The sequence below is a fragment of the Ranitomeya variabilis genome, chromosome 2, assembly GCF_051348905.1.
Source record: "Ranitomeya variabilis isolate aRanVar5 chromosome 2, aRanVar5.hap1, whole genome shotgun sequence".
Taxonomy (NCBI): Eukaryota; Metazoa; Chordata; class Amphibia; order Anura; family Dendrobatidae; genus Ranitomeya; species Ranitomeya variabilis.
In genome coordinates this window covers 224,339,700-224,365,033 of record NC_135233.1, presented here as the reverse complement: position 1 = coordinate 224,365,033, position 25,334 = coordinate 224,339,700, and the positions used below count along the sequence as shown (strand labels likewise).

General features: G+C 45.7%; 1 protein-coding gene across 2 annotated transcripts in view; it reads left to right on the top strand.

The window, feature by feature from the left end:
- ABCD1 (ATP binding cassette subfamily D member 1) overlaps nt 1–22,551 on the top strand; it is a 43,353-nt gene extending 20,802 nt beyond the window's left edge. For both annotated transcript variants that reach the window (XM_077283774.1, XM_077283773.1), the window contains 6 exons: nt 1,304–1,398; nt 4,266–4,411; nt 5,904–6,049; nt 10,181–10,265; nt 12,201–12,326; nt 16,147–22,551. In XM_077283774.1, the coding sequence (XP_077139889.1) occupies nt 1,304–1,398; nt 4,266–4,411; nt 5,904–6,049; nt 10,181–10,265; nt 12,201–12,326; nt 16,147–16,375 (827 nt within the window). In that variant the 3' untranslated portion in view covers nt 16,376–22,551. The remainder of the gene's footprint in view (nt 1–1,303; nt 1,399–4,265; nt 4,412–5,903; nt 6,050–10,180; nt 10,266–12,200; nt 12,327–16,146) is intronic.
- Nucleotides 22,552–25,334: the final 2,783 nt, after the last annotated feature.

Genomic DNA, 25,334 nt, shown 5'->3' with positions numbered 1-25,334 from the left:
GACAAATCAGCCTGGAAAAAAAGCTGTGCGAGAAGCCGACTGGTAACACACCTACTACATCATCCGGTTTCACCTCGTACAGGGCAGGCCCAGGATCCATAATTATTATATACTTAACTCTTCGTCATGAATGAATGAGTCGAGGGCAAACATCACATGGACGACTAAGTGGATTATAACACGTGGGCAATTATACATTCAGCCTGATTAGTATACGCGTAGCTAAAGAACTCCCAAGCCCTGTTATTGTCTCGAAGCACCCCCTGCTGGAAGTCTACCACCATGACAGTATGACCTACCAACCGGCCACCACCGATCATGTAATCAGTCCGCTCAGATCTAAGGTGGACACTTTTTGGCAGATTTTTTTATAAAGTGTATGGCCAGATTTACGGACAGTGAAGGATAAAAGGTGTAAGCACTCGGCTTTGTCCACAGCGTCAATGATGATCAGGGTCAAAATAGTTTTGTGCTGTGAAGACACTTATAGGGATTAGAGGACTCCTTCACCTTTTTTAAAGTGCCTTTTTTTTCTATAGCTTCTTGGAATGGGCCGGAGTGGCGGTTTTCAAGTGAATTTCTGTCTTTTGCTTGTATGTCATTTTTTAGGTTCAAAATTAAGAGTTGTCAGTTTCTCAAAATGAAGTTTTCAGAGATCTCCAGATCCCCCTACGTGGACCGAGAGTAAATAGTAGTTAGGATATTTGGTTTTGCCTTGGCACCAGAACTAAGTCAGTCTTCACTTCTGCAGCTGGAAAGCTTGACCTTGCATCCCCGGCGCCTCTTGTACTTAAGCCCTGCAAGGTCAAGACTTCATGTGAGGCCTAGTCATGTGATGTCATGACATCAGCCGAAGAGACCCCGATAATGCCAGGCCGAGGTTTCCGGCTGCAGAAGTGAAGACTGCCCTGGTCCGGATGCCACGGAGGACTGGACCACACGCTGGACAAGGGCAGCAGAAATCTTTTTGCTCAGTGTTAGTAATTGGCAGATCCTGACTTACAAGGGGCACAGGTGACGCAGACGCCGTTGTGGGGGACAGTGTAGGTATTTGGGAAGTAGTGGCTGTTACAGGGGGTGCAGAGTGGCTGCAGGCACTTGGGCTGTTACGGTGGGAATGTTTGCCGTCATTAAAGGATTAATCCGATATCCGACATTTGTGGCACATTCACAGATTATGCAGATCTCCAAAATAGGTTCCTCTTGGCTGTTTCTGTTACCTTCTATGGGAGTGTCAGAAGTGTAAAACTAGCGACGCTGAATACTATATTAATGTCTTTAATTTTCCCTTGTTCTTCTACAGGACAAGTGGTGGATGTGGAGAACGGCATCATATGTGAGAATATTCCCATTGTCACCCCAACAGGCGACGTGGTTGTTGCCAGTCTCAATATTCGGGTAAGAGTCGAGAAGAAGAGAAGGTGGCGGAGCACACGGCTCCTAATATTACATACGTGGCAGGGAAAGTGGTTCCAGGTCTGCAGATGAAGCTTATTCACAATATGGAGAAAACTCTGCAGTTTTCTAATATACTGGGAGGGATCAGATCCTCCAAAGTTTTCCAGATCTCTGCTTGCAGTCACTGAATGGTGCCCTGTCGCAGCGGTGGGCTCAGTATTCCCATGGCACCGTATGATAAGGACAGATCTTCCATTCCCCGACTGTAAGCAGAGATGGGTGGCAAAAAAAAAAAAGTCCTGTATTGCCAGGCGATTTTGGTCAGATTTGCTTTGGGATCTGGTCATCCACACAATTTACAATTTTTGCAAAATTCTAGGGTAAAAAAAGAGAAATAATAGTGTCATACAGTGGTGGTTTGACCTCTGGGACCCCTACTCTTCCCGAAAAGCAAGGGTAAGCCGAGGTGGTCCAGGTGTGACTGCTGCTGTACAGAAGAAGGCTACGGAGGGTCCGCGGATGGCAGATCAAGGCTTTCAGAGGTCGATGATGACTGTCGTAGCTATCCACAATCAGTCCATGAGATAGGAGACCCCTGTCACTTGTACACTTGGCACAGCTAAAGGGGCTGTATGTATGTAAGTTTCAAACGGAGCCATCATTAGGAAAGTAAAGAATTGGATAGGTTAAAATCCAGATTCCCCTGACTTAAGAATTTGGGGGGTGATGTACCAGCCCCCAGAGATGTTAGTAAATCCAGGCCGTGTGTTACCCATGAGCTGCAATCGATCTGCTCCAACCTTTTCCCTAAAGTATCGCCACGCAGTTAACACCGGCGACATTGCTCTGCCTAATCCCATCGCTCTAATAACTTTCCCTGAAATCTTGATAACCAGATTACATGATCCTAATGTGGGATCAGCGTACACAGGAGACGTGAATGGAGCAAGGTCAAGGTCTGCGATTATCATCTTTCGGCAGTGATAGGAAGAAGACAAAGGTCCAAGGAGCAGCTGAGCTGTCAGATCTCCCCATGGTACAGGAGCCGCGACCTTAGTACCCCATCGCACTGGCGCTTTGTGCAGGGTTCGGACATGTGAGGGCAGATCTGTGTCTAGGGGAAGGGTGTATTCACTGTTACATTACATGTTGGTGGGCAGAGCCGGAGGACCACCTAATGTGTATGGAGGCCTCCGGACTGGGGTGTCTGTGGAAGGGAGAATCAGAGTCATCTAGATCTCAGAGAGATAAGCAGCCGCCATAGGTGTTTGGCAGCGGCTTACTCTCCTCTGCCTACTTGGAACATATGCACGCTCAGGCAGGCTGATCGTGCATATGTATGGGGGAGAAGGGGCCCAGAAGAAAGAACATTCAGCCAACACCTATCTAAGGAGCATGGCAGCCATGGAACTACTTATGCATGGAGTCTTTATATATATATATATATATATATATATATATATATATATATATATATATATAGATTATATATATAGATTATATATATATATATATATATATATATATATATATATATATATATATATATATATATATATATATATATATATATATATATATATATATATATATATATATATATATATATAATCTATCTATCTATCTTAGGATAATAGCCAAACCAGAATCTCAATTTGCAGACACTGTGTTTCGGGGTACAGGCTCGTTAAAGGGTCGACCTTGACTTGTAGGATTGCTACCTTCCAATAGCGCTAGAGTTCTAGTCCTCTTCCTCTCTAAAGAGACAATTTGCATAATGCAATGAATAAAAGTTACATTTTAGTTACACATAAACTTTTTTTTCTATATTGTAATCTAAGTCTCTTGGTGGTGTACACCTATGTGTAACTTTGTTCTTTGAGGATGGATTTACTATACACTAAAAAAAAAAAAAAAGGTTTATATATATTTTTTTTGCCTAAAAGCCTAAAATGCAGAGGAAATGTGTCATCTGTAACTTTAGCCCTTTTAGAGATCATTTCATCTTCAACTTGCTTACCTGCTCACAATAACAGTAAACTTTTACATGCCACTGTACGTATGCTCTGCCTGCCTGGAGGTACAGTAGGTAAGAAGATGGGCCATTCATACAGAACAGCCCCTTGATCCAGCTCTGAGGGGGTCCCAAGTGGGGTGGGGGCCTCTGTCGGGTCCACATGCCTTTTATAGAGAAATGGGCAGATTAGTCCTGATGAAACAACCCCTTTTAGGGGCAGTGATGTAGTCATTTCCCGCTGTCCTGTGTCTTTGTGTCTTTTCACGTGACCCTCCCAGGTCCACACACTATTTCCCTTTAAAAAAAAAAAAAAAGTGTTTTGCTCTGGATCCCCTCCGCCGTCGGCTTCCTCTGAGATGTGCGGACGTCAGCGCCGGTCACACGGGGCATTTCACCTACTGGGGGGTCTGACCCCTGTAATCTGCGATCTCTCACAGGTGCTTTTCTAGATGGGGCTTTGCCTAGTGCTATTGCCCCCCTATCCTGTGCATAAGGGATCGTATTTGATTCTTGGAACCTGTGTATATTCAGACCTTGCGGATTATGGGGGGATTACAAGGGACTCCTCATGATCAACTTATCGGTGGTCCCAAACTTGTCAACTTCTTTAAGATATTCAGATACCTTTTTGGTACATCTATTTATTTTGGGGTGGCTAAAAATCCTTTTTACAAATGGGTTTAATTTAAAACTGCTGGTTGCATTTGGCTTGTACAGTTCCTATCTGGCTGCAGAATGAGGTGACCGTGACTCTGTCAGTGAGCTCCTCCGACATTGGGGCGTGTAACTCTTATCTCTCTTCTTCTCAGTTATCTTCTAAGCTGATTTATGGTCACGATTCCTTCTGTAGGTAGAAGAGGGGATGCACCTTCTGATCACTGGACCCAATGGCTGCGGGAAAAGCTCCTTGTTTCGCATCTTGGGAGGACTGTGGCCTGCATATAGCGGCGTGCTGTACAAACCTCCCCCGCAGCATATGTTTTACATACCACAGAGGTAAGGTAGTCGTTCATCTGCAGATTGTACCGCGGCGCCATGCACAACCATACTTACTCGGGCTTCTCCCTCGGTCCTGTAGACTTTGAAAAGATCGGGACTTTTAAAAAAATCCAATATGCAAATGAAGTAGCAAGTGCCCAGTGGGCGGTCCCAAACCTGGCGGAGATCTTAGGCTTTCCTGCCCTGTTCTGGCCCCTTGTCTTAATTGACTGCCCAGCCTTTGTCACTCTCAAGTCCTGAACTTTGCGGCGATCAACCAAGACCATAGGGGACGGGGATTGCAAAAAAGAGCGTGAGGGCTCACTGGGCTCAGGACCCCCCACTGGGAAACTAGGCATTATTAACATGCGAGGTATAAATATGATTTCCTGCTTATTAGACCTAAAAAGACCACAAATGTCTGCCTATACTTCTGTCTACCTACCTTACCTGCCGCTACCCTTCCTGACGTAGGATTTACCAAGGTGCAGGTGCATAGGGCGGGCTCAGGTGCTGCGCCTTCTCTGCGCAAGGTGGATGCCGACTGTGTTGTACAGGTGGCACCTGCTTCACCATTTAGAGACCCCTGTTAATCTAGGACTGCGGCATTGTTATGGTACTTGAGTCGGCCATTGCCGCCATCTTTGTACTCCCAAAGTTAATACATTTAAAAAAAAAAAAAAAACATTTAAAGTTCTAATCTCCTCCACTTTTTTTTTCCAGTTAAAAAATGAAGAAAAAAAACCCATTTATTTATCGCTGATAGCAAGACAGGCCCTTACACAGCCTTTTTTCCCATGTATTTATTTATTTTTGTTTCGTTTTTTTTACAAATAAAAAATATATATATTTTAAACAGTAAAATAATAAAACCAAAGAAAAAAAAAACTAATTTGGTATTTCTGTACTTTTACTGTCCTGCAGAACTATGTTTCCGGCTCATTCTTACAGCACAATAAGACGAAACTCAAAAAGCAATGGTGATAATGCGATTATGGTTTTTTTTTTTTCCCCCCTACAGTTATTCATTGCATTTGGAATTCTTACCATTTTTTTTAAGCGCATTTTATGGTAAAGTAAATGGTGGCATTCTTGTTGCTCCCCCCTTCCCCCTAAAAAAAAAAAAAAAAAAAAAAAGACCCCTCGTACCGCAATGTGGAGAGAAACATAAAGTTACAAGTCTCGGAAGAAGAGGGGAAAAAACAGGCTCCATGTAAATGGCTAACATAGTTCAGCTTCTGGCCAGCGGATGGCACTGTTGTACACTAATTTGAGTAATAAATGTGTTTAGTCTGATTTAAAGGGGTGCGCTGAATTCTCAATTCTTTGTAAGTTAGGAACAATAAATGGAGACCCTTCATATGTTCTTTATTGTAAACCAGAGTGAATACAAATCAGTGACTGAGTAATATGAGAGGTACTCCGTGTTCTGCAGTGGTAGCAACACTCCCCATTTAAACGCATTCTCTGATTTGTGCTCACATTTATGTCATTTTTCCTTTGCATCCAGGCCTTACATGTCCGTCGGCTCCCTCCGAGATCAGGTTATTTACCCTGACACAGCCACCGACATGAGAACAAAAGGCTTCAATGACCAAAACCTGGAGGTGATCCTGCACATTGTGAATCTGAACTATCTGGTGCAGCGAGAGGGAGGTGAGCGCACGAGCATTTTATTTTTGCATTCTTCCTTGCTTCTAGAACTTTTGTTAAATCAGTCAGTCACCTGAATTATGTAAAACAAAAACTGCAGTACTGTAAACAGCCACCAGATGGTGCAATAAGAACATAACTTTTTCGTCCTTGTGTAGAGTTAGCGCATTGATTATAATCCCAGTTAAAGGGAAATGTCCCAGTTCGATGATGGTTCTATGATCAGCTGAGACCTGAATAATAATAATCTTTATTTATATAGCGCCAGCATATTCCGCAGCGCTTTACAGTTTAACAGTTTCAAACACAACAGTCATAAGTAACAACGTTAACAATACAATAATTAAAGCACAATAAGATGACCCTACTCGTGAGAGCTTACAATCTACAATGAGGTGGGGAGATACAAAGCACAGGTGTGTATTTACAATGATGTATTTACAATGATGGTCCAGCCACCTTCAGGGGGTGGGGGGTAGATGGAGATAGTGAATGGGCTACACATACAAACATAAAATGACTTTGATTAGGGAACATGATAGGCCGCTCTGAACAAATGTGTTTTGAGGGAGCGCCTAAAACTCTGCAAATTGTGGATGGTTCTAATATCTTGGGGTAGAGCATTCCAGAGGATTGGCGCAGCACGGGAGAAGTCTTGGAGTCGGGAGTGGGAGGTACGGATTAGTGCAGAGGTTAGTCGGAAGTCATTTGCAGAGCGCAGCCGCCGGCTAGGCCGATAGACAGAAATGAGGGAGGAGATGTAAGGGGGTGTCACTCTGTGGAGAGCTTTGTGGGTGGGACAAGTACTTTGAGTTGTATCCTGTAATGAATGGGCAGCCAGTGTAATGACTGGCGAAGAGCGGACGCGTCCGAGTAACAATTAGCTAGATAGACGACCCTGGCTGCTGCATTAAGGATAGACTGGAGAGGGGAAAGTCGAGTGAGGGGGAGGCCAATTAATAGAGCGTTACAGTAGTCCAGGCGGGAGTGGATCAGGGCGACAGTGAGGGTTTTTGTTATCTCCATGGTGAGAAAAGGGCGGATTCTAGAGATGTTCTTTAGGTGTAAGCGGCACGAGCGGGCAAGAGATTGTATATGGGAGGTGAAGGAGAGATCGGAGTCAAACATAACACCCAGACAGCGTGCCTGCTGCCGGGGTGTTATTATGGTGCCACCCACGGGGAGGGATATGTCAGATTTAGGGAGGTTAGTAGATGGCGGGAGCAGAAGAACTTCAGTTTTGGAGAGGTTGAGTTTCAGATAGAGAGCGGACATGATGTCGGAGACTGCAGACAGACAGTCACTGGTGTTCTGTAGTACAGCGGGGGTAAGGTCAGGGGATGACGTGTATAGTTGAGTGTCATCAGCATAAAGATGGTACTGAAAGCCAAATCTGCTGATGGTCTGTCCAATTGGGGCTGTGTAGAGGGAGAAGAGAAGGGGGCCAAGGACTGAGCCCTGAGGTACCCCGACAGTGAGAGGAAGCGGAGATGAAGTGGAGCCGGAGAACAGAACACTGAAGGAGCGTTCAGAAAGATAGAAAGAGAACCAGGAGAGAGCAGTGTCCTTAATGCCTAGTGACTGGAGCCTAGAGATTAGGAGAGGGTGGTCAACAGTGTCGAAAGCTGCCGAAAGATCGAGAAGAATGAGCAGAGAGTGGTCACCGTTCCATTTTGCTGTCAGAAGGTCATTGGTCACCTTGATGAGTGCAGTTTCTGTTGAATGTAGGGGGCAGAAGCCGGACTGTGAAGGGTCTAGGAGGGAGTGAGTGGAGAGGTAACAGGTAAGGTGGGAGTAGATCAGGCGCTCCAGGAGTTTAGAGATGAAGGGGAGATTGGAGACTGGTCTGTAGTTGTTTGTGTAGGATGGGTCGAGGGTGGGTTTCTTTAGTAATGGAGTAATGATAGAGTGTTTGAAGGAGGAGGGGAAAATGCCAGAGGAGAGGGAGAGATTAAAGATTGTAGTTATGTGAGTTGTGACGACTAGAGAGAGAGACTGGAGGAGATGTGAGGGAATGGGGTCAGTAGTGCATGTAGTCAGATGAGAAGAGGAGAGGAGCTGGAGACTTCTTCTTCTGTGATGGGATCGAATGTGGAGAGTGAGCCAGGGGAGATGCAGGGAGGGATGGGAGAGTCGCTGCGCTTGGTGTCTGGGAGCGGATTTCCTGACGGATATTGTCTATTTTCTCTATAAAGTGGGAGGCCAGGTCATCAGCACAAATGTCTGTGATAGGGGCTTGTGCTTTTGGCCTGAGGAGAGAGTGAAAAGTGTCAGAAAGTTTCTTGGGGTTGTTGGATTGTGAGGAGATCAGGGTGGTGTAATAGGTCTGTTTGGCGAGGTGAAGGGCAGAGTTATAGGTGAGGTGCACTCGCTTGACCTCAGCTATTTTCATTGCTTATGGGACTGTCGGACCTAGTGGAACACTGCATTCGGCTTTCTCAGGCAGTCCCATAGACCATGAATGGAGTAAAGATTTAGCCTGCATAGTGGCTCTGCATAGCCCAGTTCCCAGAGCCCCACTCCTGAGATCACAGGGGGTGCCAGTAGTGTACAGAGGGGCTCTGCATAGCCCAGAGCCCCACTCCCGAGATCGCATGGGGTCCCAGTAGCGTACATAGGGGCTCTGCATAGCCCAGTTCCCAGAACCCCACTCCCGAGATCGCAGGAGGTCCCAGTAGTGTACCTAGGGGCTCTGCATACCCCAGTTCCCAGAGCCCCACTCCCGAGATCGCAGGGGGTCCCAGTAGTGTACCTAGGGGCTCTGCATAGCCCAGTTCCCAGAGCCCCACTCCCGAGATCGTAGGGGGTCCCAGTAGTGTACCTAGGGGCTCTGCATAGCCCAGTTCCCAGAGCCCCATTCCTGAGTCCCAGCAGTCAGACCTCCAGTGATCAGTAAGTTATCACACATCCTACGGATAGGGGCAAGTCCCTGCTCAGCTGTGGATTTTTTATGCATTTCCAAGAGGAATAACAGAGGAACGGCGCAACATGGAGTTCTCAGAAAAAAAGGGAGCTGACTGCTCGCCTTTATTTCATAACTTGGAAGATCTAGCATTGAAGGGCTTGGGGAAAGCTAAAAGTGAGTGATATTGAGGGGTAGACATACCACGTCACAGGAGACCCAGAGGGTGGGAAGCATACGTACACCGCGAAGCATACGTACGCCGGGTTTTAGGCATGAGCGGCACATTTGCAGCGTGTGTCACTGAATTAAAGAGAAAGCTGTCTGTATGAACCCCCGTCTTCTGACGCCCAGTAATGACGCCATCTTGTGCACCCTTCCAGTCTTCTGCAAGCAGGCATCAGCAACACTGTTTGTTCCATGGCATAATCCGTTTTCTTAACACCATCCTTGTGCCAAGGTGTTTGTGCTCTGACAAGTAGAAGAAAGAGAAAACAGAAGACGAGTGTGTGAGTCCGCGCCAGGGTGATTCAGTGCGACGTGACGAAATCCAGGGGTGTATGGAGCTGCCGATTCTCGCAGGACGCCCCCTCGTCTGGGGAGCTGGTTCCCGTAGTAAATAATGGTGGGAACATCCGGTTCGTTTGCTTATGTTGGGTGATGTAGGCAAATCGCGACCACAGGGGCATCCTTCGCACACTACTATCCCCTCCATGATGGATTAAGGAGTTAAAGGAAAATTCCACATATAATTATTATTTTCATTCCCTATCAGACAATAGAATGTGCCCATAGCTCGGTATAAAAAGCTAATGATGTATTTTTAGAAGGGCCCACTAGGGGGAGCTCACTGCAGATAGATGCAGCGCCTATTCAACTCAATGATGTGCATGTCTTCAGCTGTCTCCTAAGCTCCCTCTAGTGGCTAAAAGTAGTGCTTGCATCAAGTACAAATCAATGTTTGGGCAGCCTAAAAGAGCTGATGGCTCTGAATCGGGGCAGGACTTCAGAGAACAGAGGGGTTCCCTATCTCCTCTCCATTTTCTGTGCTGCTAAATGCAATGTAATGTTCTCTGTTATCCGCCACCATGATGGGTAGCACCCATCAGCTTTATTCTGAGGCTGTATAGGAGAATTCTTGTCCCAATTCATCCTTTTATCTCCATAGGTAACATATATAATGCAGCGAATGTCTACATCTACATGACTTGTTTCTCTGTGTCTCCATACAGGCTGGGACTCTGTGAGCGACTGGAAAGACGTCCTCTCCGGGGGAGAGAAGCAACGTGTGGGAATGGCGCGAATGTTTTACCACAAGTGAGTAAAATACAGAATATGGTGGAAGTAAATTGCTTTACTCTCCAGAACAGACCCTTCCTTGTATACCGATCCCAGACCTGTTCCCTTCTGTATACAGACCACCCACACCATTACAGATTCCAAATCAGCCCCCCGTGTACAGACCTCTTACCATTTCCCAAGTGCATGGAGTCCCCAGACCAGTCCCATCTTGTATACAGACCCCAGACCAGACCCCACTGTATTCAGACTTTTTTTTTAGCATTTCCCCACTGTATACCGACCTCAGACAAGACCCCCTTTGCATACAGATGGCTCATCTATAACAATACAGATGCCACATCAGCCCTCCACCCACATACAGATCTCAAGATCTCATACCATTTTGTCTCTGTGTTTAGACCACTCCGCCCCTGTGTAAAGACACCAGAGCTCCTTTAAAAAGGACTTTTCTCTGGATTAAATGTAGACAGTTTTTGCTCCTATCTTATTCCCTCCGCTCGCGTGACCATACGGGTTTTTTTGCATGTTTAAAATCCGCCATACCATTACATAGATATGAAGCTTCTCATTTACCGTAGTTATAATTTCATGGTCTTTACAAGTGGGTGTGGCTCTCAGGATCCTCGGGGGAGTGTCTTTAGGTAGCTCTGCCTTATTACCCTGTGAGCCACACCCTTTTGGTAAAGAAAAAAATAAACATAAAAACTAGCATGAAATAATAAGGCCCATATCTCTGCCATACAGGCAGATATACAGAAAAACAAAAACCGGAATACTCAGGGGAGCAATGAGAATAAAATCAGAGCAAAAAATGGTCACTTTTGACCTGGTATCAGGTCCCCTTTAATGACCACAGTTTTATGTTGCTCACTTTACCCTTCCTGCGCTTCCCTCTACCTATCTATGATCACATCGGGCTTGGCTCCTCTCCGGGTTCAGCACAGAACCAGTGATCATGTGATAATGTGACTTCATGGACTTAGAAAAGTTTGAACATACAGTAGATTGAGCTGAACAGAAAAAAAATACCTCCCCCTAAAAACTCCTTGTAGATGGATCAATAATATTCTGAGTTTTTCACATTCTCTGTGGATCTGTGTAGATCCATTATAGAGGTTCTCCCATTTAGAAAAGCCACTTGATCCTCATCTATGAATCATAAAGTACTGGGGGTAGTAAGAACCTTTGTCACCCTGGAGGACCCGGCATGAGCATGTAATGCCTCGTCTGTCCTGCGGAGGAGCTGCCGGATAATCAAGCACTTGCTGCTGGGTTCCTCCACAGATTACCTCTGATCATCGGGAGTGGAGCTCTCCATGGCTAGCCTATTAGGTAGGGATTCCTTATAAAAAAAGGGACTGTCCACACCAGACAACCCTTTTCTATATGGCTCTTGTTTATCCATTGGAACAATATTCAAATGAATAGCAATAACTCCCCCTAGATGAGGAGTTAAGGAATTAAGAATGAGAAATGAATTGCTCATATCAACCCCTTCCTGCTGTATGACGTACTATTACGCCCGGAAATGATAACGGCTGATCTTGTGGTTTCTTTTTGCATCAGTTCACCCATCTTGGATTTTTTTTTTTTTTTTTACCATTTTTCTGTAGAATGTAGTCATTTTCATAAGGCTAGGTCAGCAAAAAAAAAAAAAGAAGGGGAGGAAAAAATGAAAGCGCAGAAAGAGATTAAATAAAGAAACACGGATCTTACCTGGCCCAATATGGAGCTCGTATTTCTCCATGTCCCAGCAATCGCTATATAGGCAGCGAATGCAAAACCGGACTTGTGGTCCATATTGTGTCTCCTCGGGGGTCGTGTGGCCACCAAACTTGTGCCTGAATTACAGCAACCCTCCCCAAACAATCCAAGACCTTTCCTCATGGGTCAGTCAGCTGATAAGAAAAGGGGCTGCGTCTAAACAATCTGATTGTCATCTGTCCGCAGACCGAAATATGCCCTCCTGGACGAGTGCACGAGCGCTGTCAGCATCGACGTGGAAGGCAAGATCTTCCAAGCTGCCAAGGATGCTGGGATCGCCCTACTGTCCATCACCCACAGGCCGTCTTTATGGTAAGCCACGAGAGAGGAGGATTGGGCATGTTGAGTCTCCATGCCCCATCCTTTTATTCCCAGGGAAGATAAGCTTCTTATCTCCCTTCTCCTGCGACATGTGTATGACTGTGGGAGCTCCAGCCAAATCCTACAGCACCCCCTACAGCACCGGGGGTCTTCGGACCCCAACTTATAACCTTATAGATACATATGAGGCTGTGAGTTTGGGAGAATCGTGCTCAGTCCGGGCATTGCGGTCCATAAGCAGGCCGGGAGACACGGGCTAAGGTGACGTCTCAGTATAGAGTCTCTAATCCTGTAATGATTTTTATTCCCTTGGAAAACCTTTAGTTTGAGTGATTTTTCTCTGGATTATTTGTTTTTTGCACAGTTGAACACTAACATGTGACAATTTAAAGGATCGTGCTTCTTTTAATGCTAAATATAAGTAATTAAAATGTTTCAATTTGTGCCAAATTCATCAAACATTGTGCCCCCATTTTGTAGGTGACCATGTGACCTCAGGTATGCTATTTGCATACTTCCGGCCACATTCCGACTAGACTTTTGCTGCCTCACTCAATACACTTGCATTGTGTGAGGCTGCACACGTCTAGTCGGCATGTGACTGCATGAATGTAAATTGCACACTTACGGTCACACACCTGCTGCTCCCGGCACCGACACCAGAGAATCCTCACAGCGTGCACACCGTGAAAATTCACAGATTGTCCCCTACAGCCGGACAACCCCTTTAAGGACCCAATTCATCATCAATGTTTTGTTTATGGTTTTGTAAGCCTGAAAGGGATTGTATAAACATAGTAAAAGTGTGAACTCTCCCACTCTAACCCACGTGGCTCCGGAGGTTTCCAGCGAGACTGGAAGTAATGATGTGCACCTGACCTTTGAGGCTGCTGATTGGCTGCAGCGGTCAGGTGATTGGAACATTAACGCAGATGACAGGTCTCCTGACTGGAGCTGGTGGGTATGCATTTTTTAGTATGTTGTTACAATTTTGTACGGTCGGACAAACCCTATTATTGTCCAATCAGTGCTAGAAATGTAAAATAAAGACCTTTTTTTGCCCATTCTTAAATTCAGAATTTGCACAGGGCTGATACGATGGGCAGTGCAGCGGGCATTGTAGCATCCAGACCCCGTGGCAAAGACTAGGACCGTCCAGATAAATTCTGGGCACGTGAGAATCTCCGGTGCCTTGTTCCCCCCTCGCTATGAATGCTGCAGCGTCTGACTGGTGTCTAATGGGGAAATAATGAACATTCATGGGCACAAGGCCCTATTATATGTGCAGCCTGTGAAGTCAGTGCCTCTGGATCGCCAGGCATCACAGTACTGCCAGGGGTTAGCACTTCGGGCAGCATTGGGGTTAAACAGCATCAAGTAAGCGATGTATGGCCATTCTCAGAGATGGCCCCCAGCTGCCCTTTTGTGCCCCACTTCTGTCCCCTTTTATCGTCACAGATGGGGAACTTGGATGGTTTCCAGCCTTGGCCTCCATGAAGGGGACAGGGGAGGACAATGGAGGCTTGTTCTTCCCTCCTCTGCAGTACGTCCAGTGACATGCAGCACAGAGAAGACGAGGGCATTCACCGCGCTGCTTCCTCTCGTCCTCCATTCAGTCCGTCACTGCCGTGCACTGTCCTGCCGCCTCTGCATCTTCTCTGACGTCTCTGCGCTCTAGTAACACTGCCCGGAGCCATCGGGAGGATTTATATAGGGCATTTATTCCCACTTCAGGGGAAAGGGGTCTTCCGATGTCCGCACAGAAGTCATTTATTGTAATATGGAATTCTAGAAAAATTGTCTAATATACTTTCCGACATAATCTCCCAATAAATCTCATGGCGCACAAGATCTCTGCTTGCTGTCATTTACTGGGAATCCTTATCATGACCCATCCTGGCGATGTGATGCATGACACTGCTCTGGTCACTGGACGCGGCTCTGGTCATGGCTCTGGTTACTGGTCGCGGCTCTGGTCGCGGCTGTGGTCAAGGCTCTGGTCGTGGCTCTGGTCACGGTTCTGGTCACTGGACCCAGCTCTGATTGCTGCTCTCCCCCGCTGCTCCCAGTGTCTGTTATTGTCCTCATTCGCACTATAGCCAAACCACGAGCAAAGGAGCTCATACTCAGGGTATTGGGTTCCCGAAAGTGAAAAAACCCTTTAAATCAAAGCAGAAATCTTGAAAACTATACCGGAAAGTTGTAGAACTTTTTACATTGCTTAAATAATAATGTTTACATTGAATAGTGATCCCCTAAATGATGGGGATATACTAAGGCATATCCTCCATGTTTCTTTTCTGTGAGAGGTGGAGGAGTAACCCTGATAAACATGAGGGTCCTCTATAATTAGTTGTTTGCGCCCCTTTAAAGGGGATGGCCCCACAACATTTACTATACATCCACAGGTAGTGGCTGATCACTGGTGTGCCCACAAATCACTGCAATCACAAGCAATGGGGGTCTCCGAGTCTCAGAATGTTATTGTGCATAAGTGACAAGCACTCTATTCCATGGCTATAGTAGTGGTCATGTATGCTCACCGCTCTGTTCTATGGCTATAGTAGTAGTGGTCATGTATGCTCACCGCCCTATTCCATGGCTATAGGAGTTATGGTCATGTATGCTCACCGCTCTATTCCGTGGCTATAGGAGTAGTGGTCATGTATGCTCACCGCTCTATTCCATGGCTATAGGAGTAGTGGTCATGTATGCTCACCGCTCTATTCCGTGGCTATAGGAGTAGTGGTCATGTATGCTCACCGCTCTGTTCTATGGCTATAGTAGTAGTGGTCATGTATGCTCACCGCTCTATTCCATGGCTATAGGACTAGTGGTCATGTATGCTCACCGCTCTATTCCGTGGCTATAGGAGTAGTGGTCATGTATGCTCACCGCTCTATTCCATGGCTATAGGAGTAGTGGTCATGTATGCTCACCGCTCTATTCCATGGCTATAGGAGTAGTGGTCATGTATGCTCACTGCTCTATTCCGTGGCTATAGGAGTAGTGGTCATATATGTTCACCGCTCTATTCCATGGCTATAGGACTAGTGGTCATGTATGCTCACCGCTCTGTTCTATGGCTATAGTAGTAGTGGTTATGTATGCTCACCGCTCTATTCCATGGCTATAGTAGTAGTGGTCATGTATGCTCACCGCTCTATTCCGTGGCTATAGGAGTAGTGGTCATGTATGCTCACCGCTCTATTCCATGGCTATAGAAGTAGTGGTCATGTATGCTCACCGCTCTATTCCGTGGCTATAGGAGTAGTGGTCATGTATGCTCACCGCTCTGTTCTATGGCTATAGTAGTAGTGGTTATGTATGCTCACCGCTCTATTCCGTGGCTATAGGAGTAGTGGTCATATATGTTCACTGCTCTATTCCATGGCTATAGGAGTAGTGGTCATATATGTTCACCGCTCTATTCCGTGGCTATAGGAGTAGTGGTCATATATGCTTACCGCTCTATTCCGTGGCTATAGGAGTAGTGGTCATATATGCTCACCGCTCTATTCCGTGGCTATAGGAGTAGTGGTTACGTATGCTCACTGCTCCATTCCATATTTATGGGAATAATGGCCACTCTTGCTCACTGCTCCATCCTGTAGCTATGAGAGTAGTAGTCACACAGGCTCACCGCTCCATTTACATGGGTGTTTGCGACCCCTGTTCTTGGGGTAGACCTCCTCCCTATTCAGTAACAGGACGAGCTTATGGTTCCCTCTTTGGATTTCAGAATTTTTTCATGTCTTTGGTGCACGACCCCCTCTTACCCCAGTCTATAACCTTCTCCTCTTCTCTCTAGGAAATACCACACTCACTTGCTGCAGTTTGATGGTGAAGGAGGCTGGAAGTTTGAGAAGCTGGACTCGGCCGCTCGTGTCTCGCTCACGGAGGAGAAGCAGCGACTGGAGCAGCAGCTGGCCGGAGTGCCAAAAATGCAGCAGCGCTTCAGTGAACTGTGCCAGATCCTGGGAGAGGATTCCGAGTTGTCCGGAGGTGAAGACGGCCAGAAAGCCGAGCAGCCTGTGTAAGGACCTTTCTCGCTGGTCTCGGCAGCCATTGCTGTTCCATGGCCATAGCCTCACCAGTACCTGCTGGGTAGCACCCGTTACCCACACACGCCTCTCGGCCATTTTTATTTTTCCTATGATTTAGATTAATTGTCCAGACAGTAATAATGCGAATCATCCTGAGCAAGGAGTTAACATGCACTTTGAAGTCAATGGACTTCCGATGCTGAATGTGGTCGTCCTGCAGGCTGCGGTCAGCCATAGGCGGGAATCATTTCTGTCCTTCTGTGGAATATATTGAGGTTTCAATCCAGATAATGTGAAGGAAATGGGGCGTGGGGGTCCGGAAACCTATAAACATTAAAAGGGTTGAATACTTTTGGATAACGCCGCCCTTGCCTGTAAGGATAGTTGGCTCCAAAGGGAGGACAAGATGAGTCGTCCTAGACCATATGGCTGGGCAGAACCAATCCGGAGGTGATCTGGCTGCAAAAGTATTCAACCCCCACCTAAGAGTCCATATCTGCAGCGTGGTGCAGATGGAGGTTAGAGTAGCAATTGGTAAATTTCACGTTCTGAGCCATAAGGATAATTCTGCCATGCTTTAGATCAGCTCTACAGAGAGGGAGGGCTTTTTAAGCAAAGTTCTGCTTGCTGTCATTGAGTGGAAACCTTTTTCCTTTTGTTAAGAGGCTTCATTTTATTTTAGTTACACCATTGCGACCAGTTTAATGCTTCAAAAGATGACATATTAGCAGCTTTGCAAATAGTCTTGATTTAACAATAAAAAAAAAATGCTGCTGTTTTATGTACACAGCTCCTATGCTGAGCATTGGATCTCTGTGGAAACACATTGCAGTATGGAAGTGATCTTTACATCAATCAATGTACAGCGATCAAATGGAAAACTAACTAACCCCATCCACTATGCTGATATTTCCAATAGCAACTAGCAGAATACTGAGTGCAGCTCCGGAGTATAATACAAGCTGTAACTATGGATCAGTACGAGATAAATCATGTATACACATAGTGGTGTAACAGTTTCTCTATTTTGTTATATCCATACAGGCCGTAAAATGGGGTTCGCTGGCAAACAGCACCCCATTTATATGCATATGGAGGCCGTTTTGTTGTTGTCGCCCACAGCAACCAATCACAGCTCAGGTTCAGAAATGAAAGTTGATCTCTGATTGGTTGCTATGTGTAACGCAGACATGTTTTTCTTGTTTAGACAGTTTTCATACATTTCTATTGTCATTTCCTCCATTTATGTGGGGTGTGCCCTGAGGTGATATGATCTTGCCAGATAACCTTAGTCTGAAATCATGGCGCTGAAAGAATAGACGCGTGGCGCATACAGCTTAGGGAGATTGCATCTAATCACTTAAGCATGACAGATTTCCAGCCCTGCACATTCCCCGTAAGCTGCTGCGTGCCTGCGAAGCGCCTCCACATGTACATTAGTCCTCGTGATCCCATGTTTGATAAAACACCCGCCAGAGCTGCCGACAAACATCTGTAGATAGATATAGTATAGTCAGGTGACCTCCAAAATGGCCGACCTAGCGCTCTGCGCACTCCTCAGCTAGACTTCAATGATATTATATACTATGTACAAGGGCAGGGAAGGAGACGAGGCGTCTCCACATGTACATCAGTCCTCCTCGTATTTACATGTTTGTTTTGATACCCGGTAGAGTTGCTGACAAACATCTGTATATAGATAAAGTATATTGTCAGGTGACCTCCAAAATGGCTGACCTAGTGCGCTGTGCACACCTCGGCTACTTCAATGATTATTATATACTGTGTACAAGGGCAGTGAAGGAGACTGGGCACCTCCACATGTATATCAGTCCTCCTCGTGATTACATGTTTGATAAAACATCTGGCAGAGCTGCTGACAAATATATATATATATAGATATAGTATATTGTCAGGTGACCTCCAAGATGGCCGACCTAACGCTCTGCGTGCACCTAGGTTACTTGTATGATGTTATATACTATGTATGAGGGCAGTGTACAGACTGGAGAGAGAGAGGGACGTGTCTTATGAGTGAAATTGTGAAAACCTGGCCGCCACAGCTGTGAAAGTAAACATGGCCGCCACAGCTCTGAAAGTAAACATGGCCGCCACAGCTGTGACAGGACCTGGCTGTTTGCTCTGGTGTCCTGGCAGAACAATAGTAATGTGTACAAAGACCATAACATTAGATCGTCACCTCCTTGCTTCAAAAAGAATCACAGCTGCCATATTATTTAGTCCAGTCAGACTTGCAGTTTCTTCAGTCACAAGCATGACGGAAGCTGAGATTAGGGGTTTCTTTAGGCCTCAAAATGGTAGGACAGGGGTATTGAAAAGAATCGTGACCCCTGTATCTCAGCTTAACGCTGGATTCACACATCCGTTAGCCACATACTGGAGTCCTGCTGTGGTCCGTGACACACGGAGGTCTGAATACCGCCTAATGGTACCCAGTAAATAATGATATAAAATATTTCTGGCACAAATGAAATATTAAAATATTTCATTATAACAATTCTTCCATATTATATTTAAAGACAAATGGGTTGTCCATCTTTTACGTATAAATTTGGGGTTAAAAATCAATTTCTCAAATGGGTGTCATTACAAATTTTTCACCATTTTGGCTGCAAGATGAGGAGAATCTGTCAGTGAGCTCCTTCTGTAACTCTCTTATCTGTCTGTTTCTGAGCTCCTCTGATAATATGGAAGTTCAGCTCAACTTTTCATTTGGTCTGTCTTCATAAACCAGCACAGCGAAGTTCTGTACAAGACTGATAAGAAGGAGCAATAGACAGTGACATACGGAGGCTATTGAAGGCAGATAGGGCAACATTTTTTAATGAAACCCAATTTAAGAAATTATTTTTAGCCAAAAATAGCTACCGGTGATAGTGATTTCATGCAGGCTTGCGGTTTTAGTGCCATGTGCTTTAGATTGAGTAGGTTTTTTTTTACTCTTTCAGAGAAGAAAAAAGAGGAATTAGTGACATCTAACATCCAGTCATGTACATCATGTGGTGTCTGGTGTGACTGTAGACACTTCCCCTTTGCTTACAGGGAATGTGATATCAGAAAATAACCTATTGTTTAAATCAGTTCTTTGTGTTAAATGTATTTCTTAAAAAGAAAAAAAAATTCTATATCACAATTTTAATTACAAATTAGAATCTTGCAATTCTCACAATGGCCACTGGGGCTTTTTAAACTTTAACTTCTTGTTGTTTCAGGAAATAACACATGTACATTAGTCGCAGTGTAAACAGACCCTGACCCTATAATTTGTATTAACGCATCTAATGAGTGTGTGCAAAGGTCATCGTGAAGAGAGAAGGAGGAGGAGGTGAGCTGTGGTAACACAGGATCCACCACCCACAATAGGCGATATAAGCTGTGTATAGAGTTGTTACCTGTCATTGCAATGTAATCCTGCCTCTGCTCATAAGGAGCCTGCTGAAAACTCTTCCAGAAAGGACAGGAAGTACAAGAGGCCAGAAGTAAAAAAAAAAAAAAAAAAAAAGCCCCAGTGTGATATGAATAAAATTGGCGCAAACTTGATATAAACAATAGGTCATTTTCTGGCAGCTCTTTAGTTTTAAAAGCGGAGTGTGAGGACGTCTAATGAGTAATGGCAGTTCTTGTATCAGTTCCTCCATTTGTGTAATACCAGACACAGCCAAGAGGGGAGCTGTTCTAATCTCATACCACCCTATGAACATCGTCTGGAGGTGGATACTTCTGTTATCTTTCTTTTTTTTGTTATATATGTAGGGAACTTATTGTTTTTTTTATCTGCTCCAAACTCTGTGCCCTTAAAGGGATGGTAATCTTAAAGACATTTACAGTTTAGCAGTATGAAAATATCAAAGTATAGGAGTTGTCTTGGTAGCCATCTTTGTTGTCACCTATGATTTTTACTTTCTGCATATCGGCAGGGAACGGGTTAACTGCCCTTTTATAGTGTTAATTTGCGGGGAGCGTATTAATTACCGACCCAAGGCTGCGAGTCGGGTTACACAAGCGCAGTCCTCTCCCAGGTAATAAATACACAGATCCCTTTGTGTGAATGTTTTCATCATGCGACACTACAGCCTCGGTTTGCACCCGCAGGGCAGATCCAGGGGCGTCTCCGAGGATGAAGCCTTTTGTCTTAGTTGTTGGATGGAGAGGGACAAAATTGCAGATTATTGTAAAACATGAAGGAGTCTGGGAATAAAGCAGCTGTATGATGAGCAAACATGTTCTAGGACGATCGGCTAAACCGGCGGATGCAGTTACAAGACCTTTGATATTGTAGCTACGCCCTGCTCAGATAAATGGAGACGCTGCAATACCTAACACAGCCTGTAGTCAAGAGTGGTGCTGTTTCCAGATGACTGGGATTTTTTTGCATATATAAAATAAAACATACAGTAACTCCTATTCCTCGCCAAGTCAGCGCTAACACTCTGGTGGTCCCCTGCTTATGACTGCTGCTGCCAGTCAGTGGCCGTGGCAGTCATTTACCATTGTACTTGCTGAGCGATGGAAGCCAGTGGTACAGTGCATGGCCTCAAATGCCACTGATTGGCTGCAGCGGTCATGTACCTGTTGTGTGTAAAAGAAAGACCGGATGGACTGCCGGATCATCAGCCTTGCATTGGTAGTGATGGGAGAGGGAAGAACTGTTATTTTTGGAGGGGGTTTTTTTTATATATTTTTTTTTTTTTTATATGCTGGATTACCCCCTTTAAATACATGATATTTTGGCTGCTGTCCATTGCTTTACTCCTCACTCCACCCTTTGCATTTCGGCACTTCGCTCACCGCTTACATTACATGTTATATACTAATTATAGAGTGATGATCGACAGTTTAATATGTACTGATATCAAACATTGGATAATCGCTTTCTAGGCTGTCAAAAGACAAAGATAAACTGTTGTTTGTTTGTTTTTTATTTTAATTAGCTTTTAGATAGGGCCAAGATGAGATCAATATCTTTCCAACGTGTTTCAGAAAGCTGTGCAGACAAAAGGTTGGAAAAACCAATGGCAGGGCAATGGGAATATGCAGGGTCAGTGTACCCTGTGGTCTGTAGCCATAGAGATGGATACCTTGGGAGAGAGGGAATATGCAAGGTCAGAGTACCCTACAGTCTGCAGCCATAGAGATGCATACGTTGGGAGAGAGGTAATATGCAGGGTCAGAGTACCCTGGCTTTGGTTGTAGTCTGTAACCAGAGAGACATGGTTTGGAGAGAGGGAATATGCAGGGTCAGACTAACTTGTGGTCTGCAGCCATGGACATGCATACATTGGGAGAGAGGGAATATGCAGGTTCAGAGTACTCTGTGGTCTGCAGCCATAGAGACACATACATTGTGAAAGAGGGAATATGCAGGGTCAGACTATCCTGGCTTTGTTTGTAGTCTGTAACCTTAGAGACACAGTTTGGAGAGAGGTAATATGACTGCAGGATCCTGTTGCTTTGGGTCTGTTTGTAGTCTGTAACACAGAGATACATAGGTCTACATAGGGGCTGTATACAGAAAGCGGTAGGACATTTTAGGTAATTGAGGCCAAATTTTCTAAGCATACTTCCACTAGCTGCAGTCTCTACTTCGTAACAAAGGTGTTGTTCTTTGTATACAGCCACGGTGGTTCAAGATCAGTTCAATTTCTTGTGGATTACTCCTTTTATATGGCCTCAGCAGCATTTCTACATGTGCTGTATTGTCCCTAGTGGGGCACAGTTTTCTGTACCAGACCACGCTTTCTGCCCACCCATTTCCTAATGTTCTTTGCCCAATCTCGGCCGGACCTGTCTCTGATCTTGTCTTATCGGGTATGTGATCCGCACAGGATCCGCTGACACAGGGGCTATATGTATATTACTAATCAGCTATTCTTATACCTCAGCACTTAGAACCGTACACAGTCTGTAACCGAGACCTTCCCTATGTTATATCGGTCTAATATACTAGAAATGACGTATCTGAATAATGTACTGTAACCCCAGAACCGTTCACTCATCACTGCCTCCCCCCAATAACCAAGAGAATCCTCCAATATTGTGCTTGTTCTAACTATGCAATCGTCCAGTAAATCAGAATGTGCCTTAATTGTCGGTTCCAAGACCAAACGAGTTTTGTTGGTTGTATACTAATAAATGTATGATTTAAAGATGTCGGGTTTTGTGTCGTCTTTCCTTCTTACATTTTAGAGACAGAATCGGACATAGTCAGCCTCCATCACGCTCACGGATCGGACTTGGTCTTTCCAGAACATCCCACAACGATCTGTGGAATTTGAGGACAAGTCAATGCTTCACTCGAATCATTCCTGATGGGGGGCAATAATCCTGCTGGGAAAAGGGCACTGCCATTAGGGGATTTCACTAGGTAGCACATAATTTGTACAATGTTTTACGTGGCACGTCTCCATGATACCAGGCCCAGCAGAACTCATCACGATGTCTCCACCAGCTTGTCTTCTTTCCACAGAGCATCATGGTGCCGTCTCGTCCCCAGGTAAATGACTGTCCACACAATGTAGAATGTGACTTATCAGACCAGGCCATGTTTCCCTATTGCTTCATGGTCCAGCTTTGATACTCACATGTCCATTTTAGGCACTTTTTGGTGTTGGACAATGGTCAACATGGGCACCAAGATCGGTCTGCGGCTACACCACATACGCCTTACACCCATACACAGCAAGCTACGATGCTTTGTGTGCTCTGACACCTATCATAATCCACAATATGTCAATACCTGTCAATTAGTTATGAACCTTTTACCACTTTAGGTAGGTGGACCTTCCATGTTGAAGACAATCTGACCCATTTGTCAAGGTTGCTCAGATCCTTAGGTTTTCCAAATTTTCCTGCTTCCAACAGAACTGAATGTTCACTTTACGCCTAATTTATCACACTTTTTTTAGGGGCCACCAATAAAATAAATGTCATTGACTTCACCTGTCAGTGGTTTTAGTCTGGGTGCTCGCATTACCGTTGTTGCACACAGCCGAAACAACGCCTACATGTTTGGTCACTGGCTTCACAATTTTACATTTACTGTACTTGCCAAATCATGCAGCTATTACTTTTAGTTTACTGCCCCAGCCCTGTAACTAATCTCCTGCATGGCACCGTGGCTTGTTGGTGTCCTTCCATGGCGCCCGGTGTCTGCCCCAGCCCTGTAACTAATCTCATCCTTGGCACAGTGGCTTGTTGGTGTTCTATGGCACCCAGCGTCTGATCCAGCCCTGTAACTAATCTCATCTATGGCACAATGGCTTAATGGTGTCCCTCCATGGCACCCAGCGTCTGCCCCAGCCCTGTAACTAATCTCATCTATGGCACAGTGGCTTGTTGGTGTCCCTCCATGTCACCCAGCGTCTGCCCCAGTCCTGTAACTAATCTCATTCATGGCACAATGGCTTGTTGGTGTCCTTCCATTATACTCAGCGTCTGCCCCAACCCTGTAACTAATCTTCATGGCACAGTGGCTTGTTTGTTTCCCTACATGCCACCCAACTGCCCCAGCCCTGTAATTAATCTCATCTATGGCACAGTGGCTTGTTGGTGTCCTTCTGTGGCACCTACAGTAGCATCTGCCCCAGTCCTGTAACTAATCTCATCCATGGCACAGTGGCTTGTTGGTGTCCTTCCGTGGCACCTACAGTAGCATCTGCCCCAGTCCTGTAACTAATCTCATCCATGGCACAGTGGCTTGTTGGTGTCCTTCTGTGGCACCCAGCATCTGCCCCAGCCCTGTAACTAATCTCATCCATGGCACAGTGGTTTGTTGGTGTCCTTCTGTGGCCCCCCTCATCTGCCCCAGCCCTGTAAGAAATCTCATACATGGCACAGTGGCTTGTTGGTGTCCTTCCGTGGCACCCAGCATCTGCCCCAGCCCTGTAACTAATCTCATACATGGCACAGTGGATTGTTGGTGTCCTTCCATGGCACCCAGTGTCTGCCCCAGCCCTGTAACTAATCTCGTCCATAGCACAGTGGCTTGTTGGTTCCCATCCATGGCACCTAGTGTCTGATCCAGCCCTATAACTAATCTCATCCATGGCACAATGGCTTGCTAGTGTTCTTCTATGGCACCCAGCATCTGCCCCAGCCCTGCAACTAATCTCATCTATGGCACAATAGCTTGTTGGTGTCCCTCCATGGCACCCAGCATCTGCCCCAGTCCTGTAACTAATCTAATTCATGGCACAATGGCTTGTTGGTGTCCTTCCATTGTACCCAGCGTCTCTCCCAACCCTGTAACTAATCTTCATGGCACAGTGGCTTGTTGGTGTCCCTACATGGCACCCAGCTTCTGCCCCAGCCCTGTAACTGTCATCCATGGCACAGTGGCTTGTTGGTGTCCTTCCATGGCACTCAGTGTCTGCCCCAGCCCTGTAACTAATCTCGTCCATAGCACAGTGGCTTGTTGGTTCCCCTCCAGGGCACCCAGCGTCTGCCCCAGCCCTGTAACTAATCTCATCCATGGCACAGAGGCTTGTTGGTGTCCTTCCATGGCACCCAGCGTCTGCCCCAGCCCTGTAACTAATCTCATCCATGGCACAGTGGCTTGTTGGTGTCCCTCCATTGTACCCAGCGTCTGCCCCAGCCCTGTAACTAATTTCATCCATGGCACAGTGGCTTGTTGGTGTCCTTCCATGGCACCCAGCATCTGCCCCAGCCCTGTAACTAATCTCATCCATGACACAATGGCTTGTTGGTGTCCTTCCATGGCACCCAGCATCTGCCCCAGCCCTGTAACTAATCTCATCCATGACACAATGGCTTGTTGGTGTCCTTCCATGGCACCCAGCGTCTGCCCCAGCCCTGTAACTAATCTCATCTGTCATGATCTCTGCAGGCAGAGATCATAGCAAGCCTATAGAGGGACAAGCTCTCGGAAGATGGAACTATACTGACCATGAACTAAGCCTGCCGCGCAACTAGA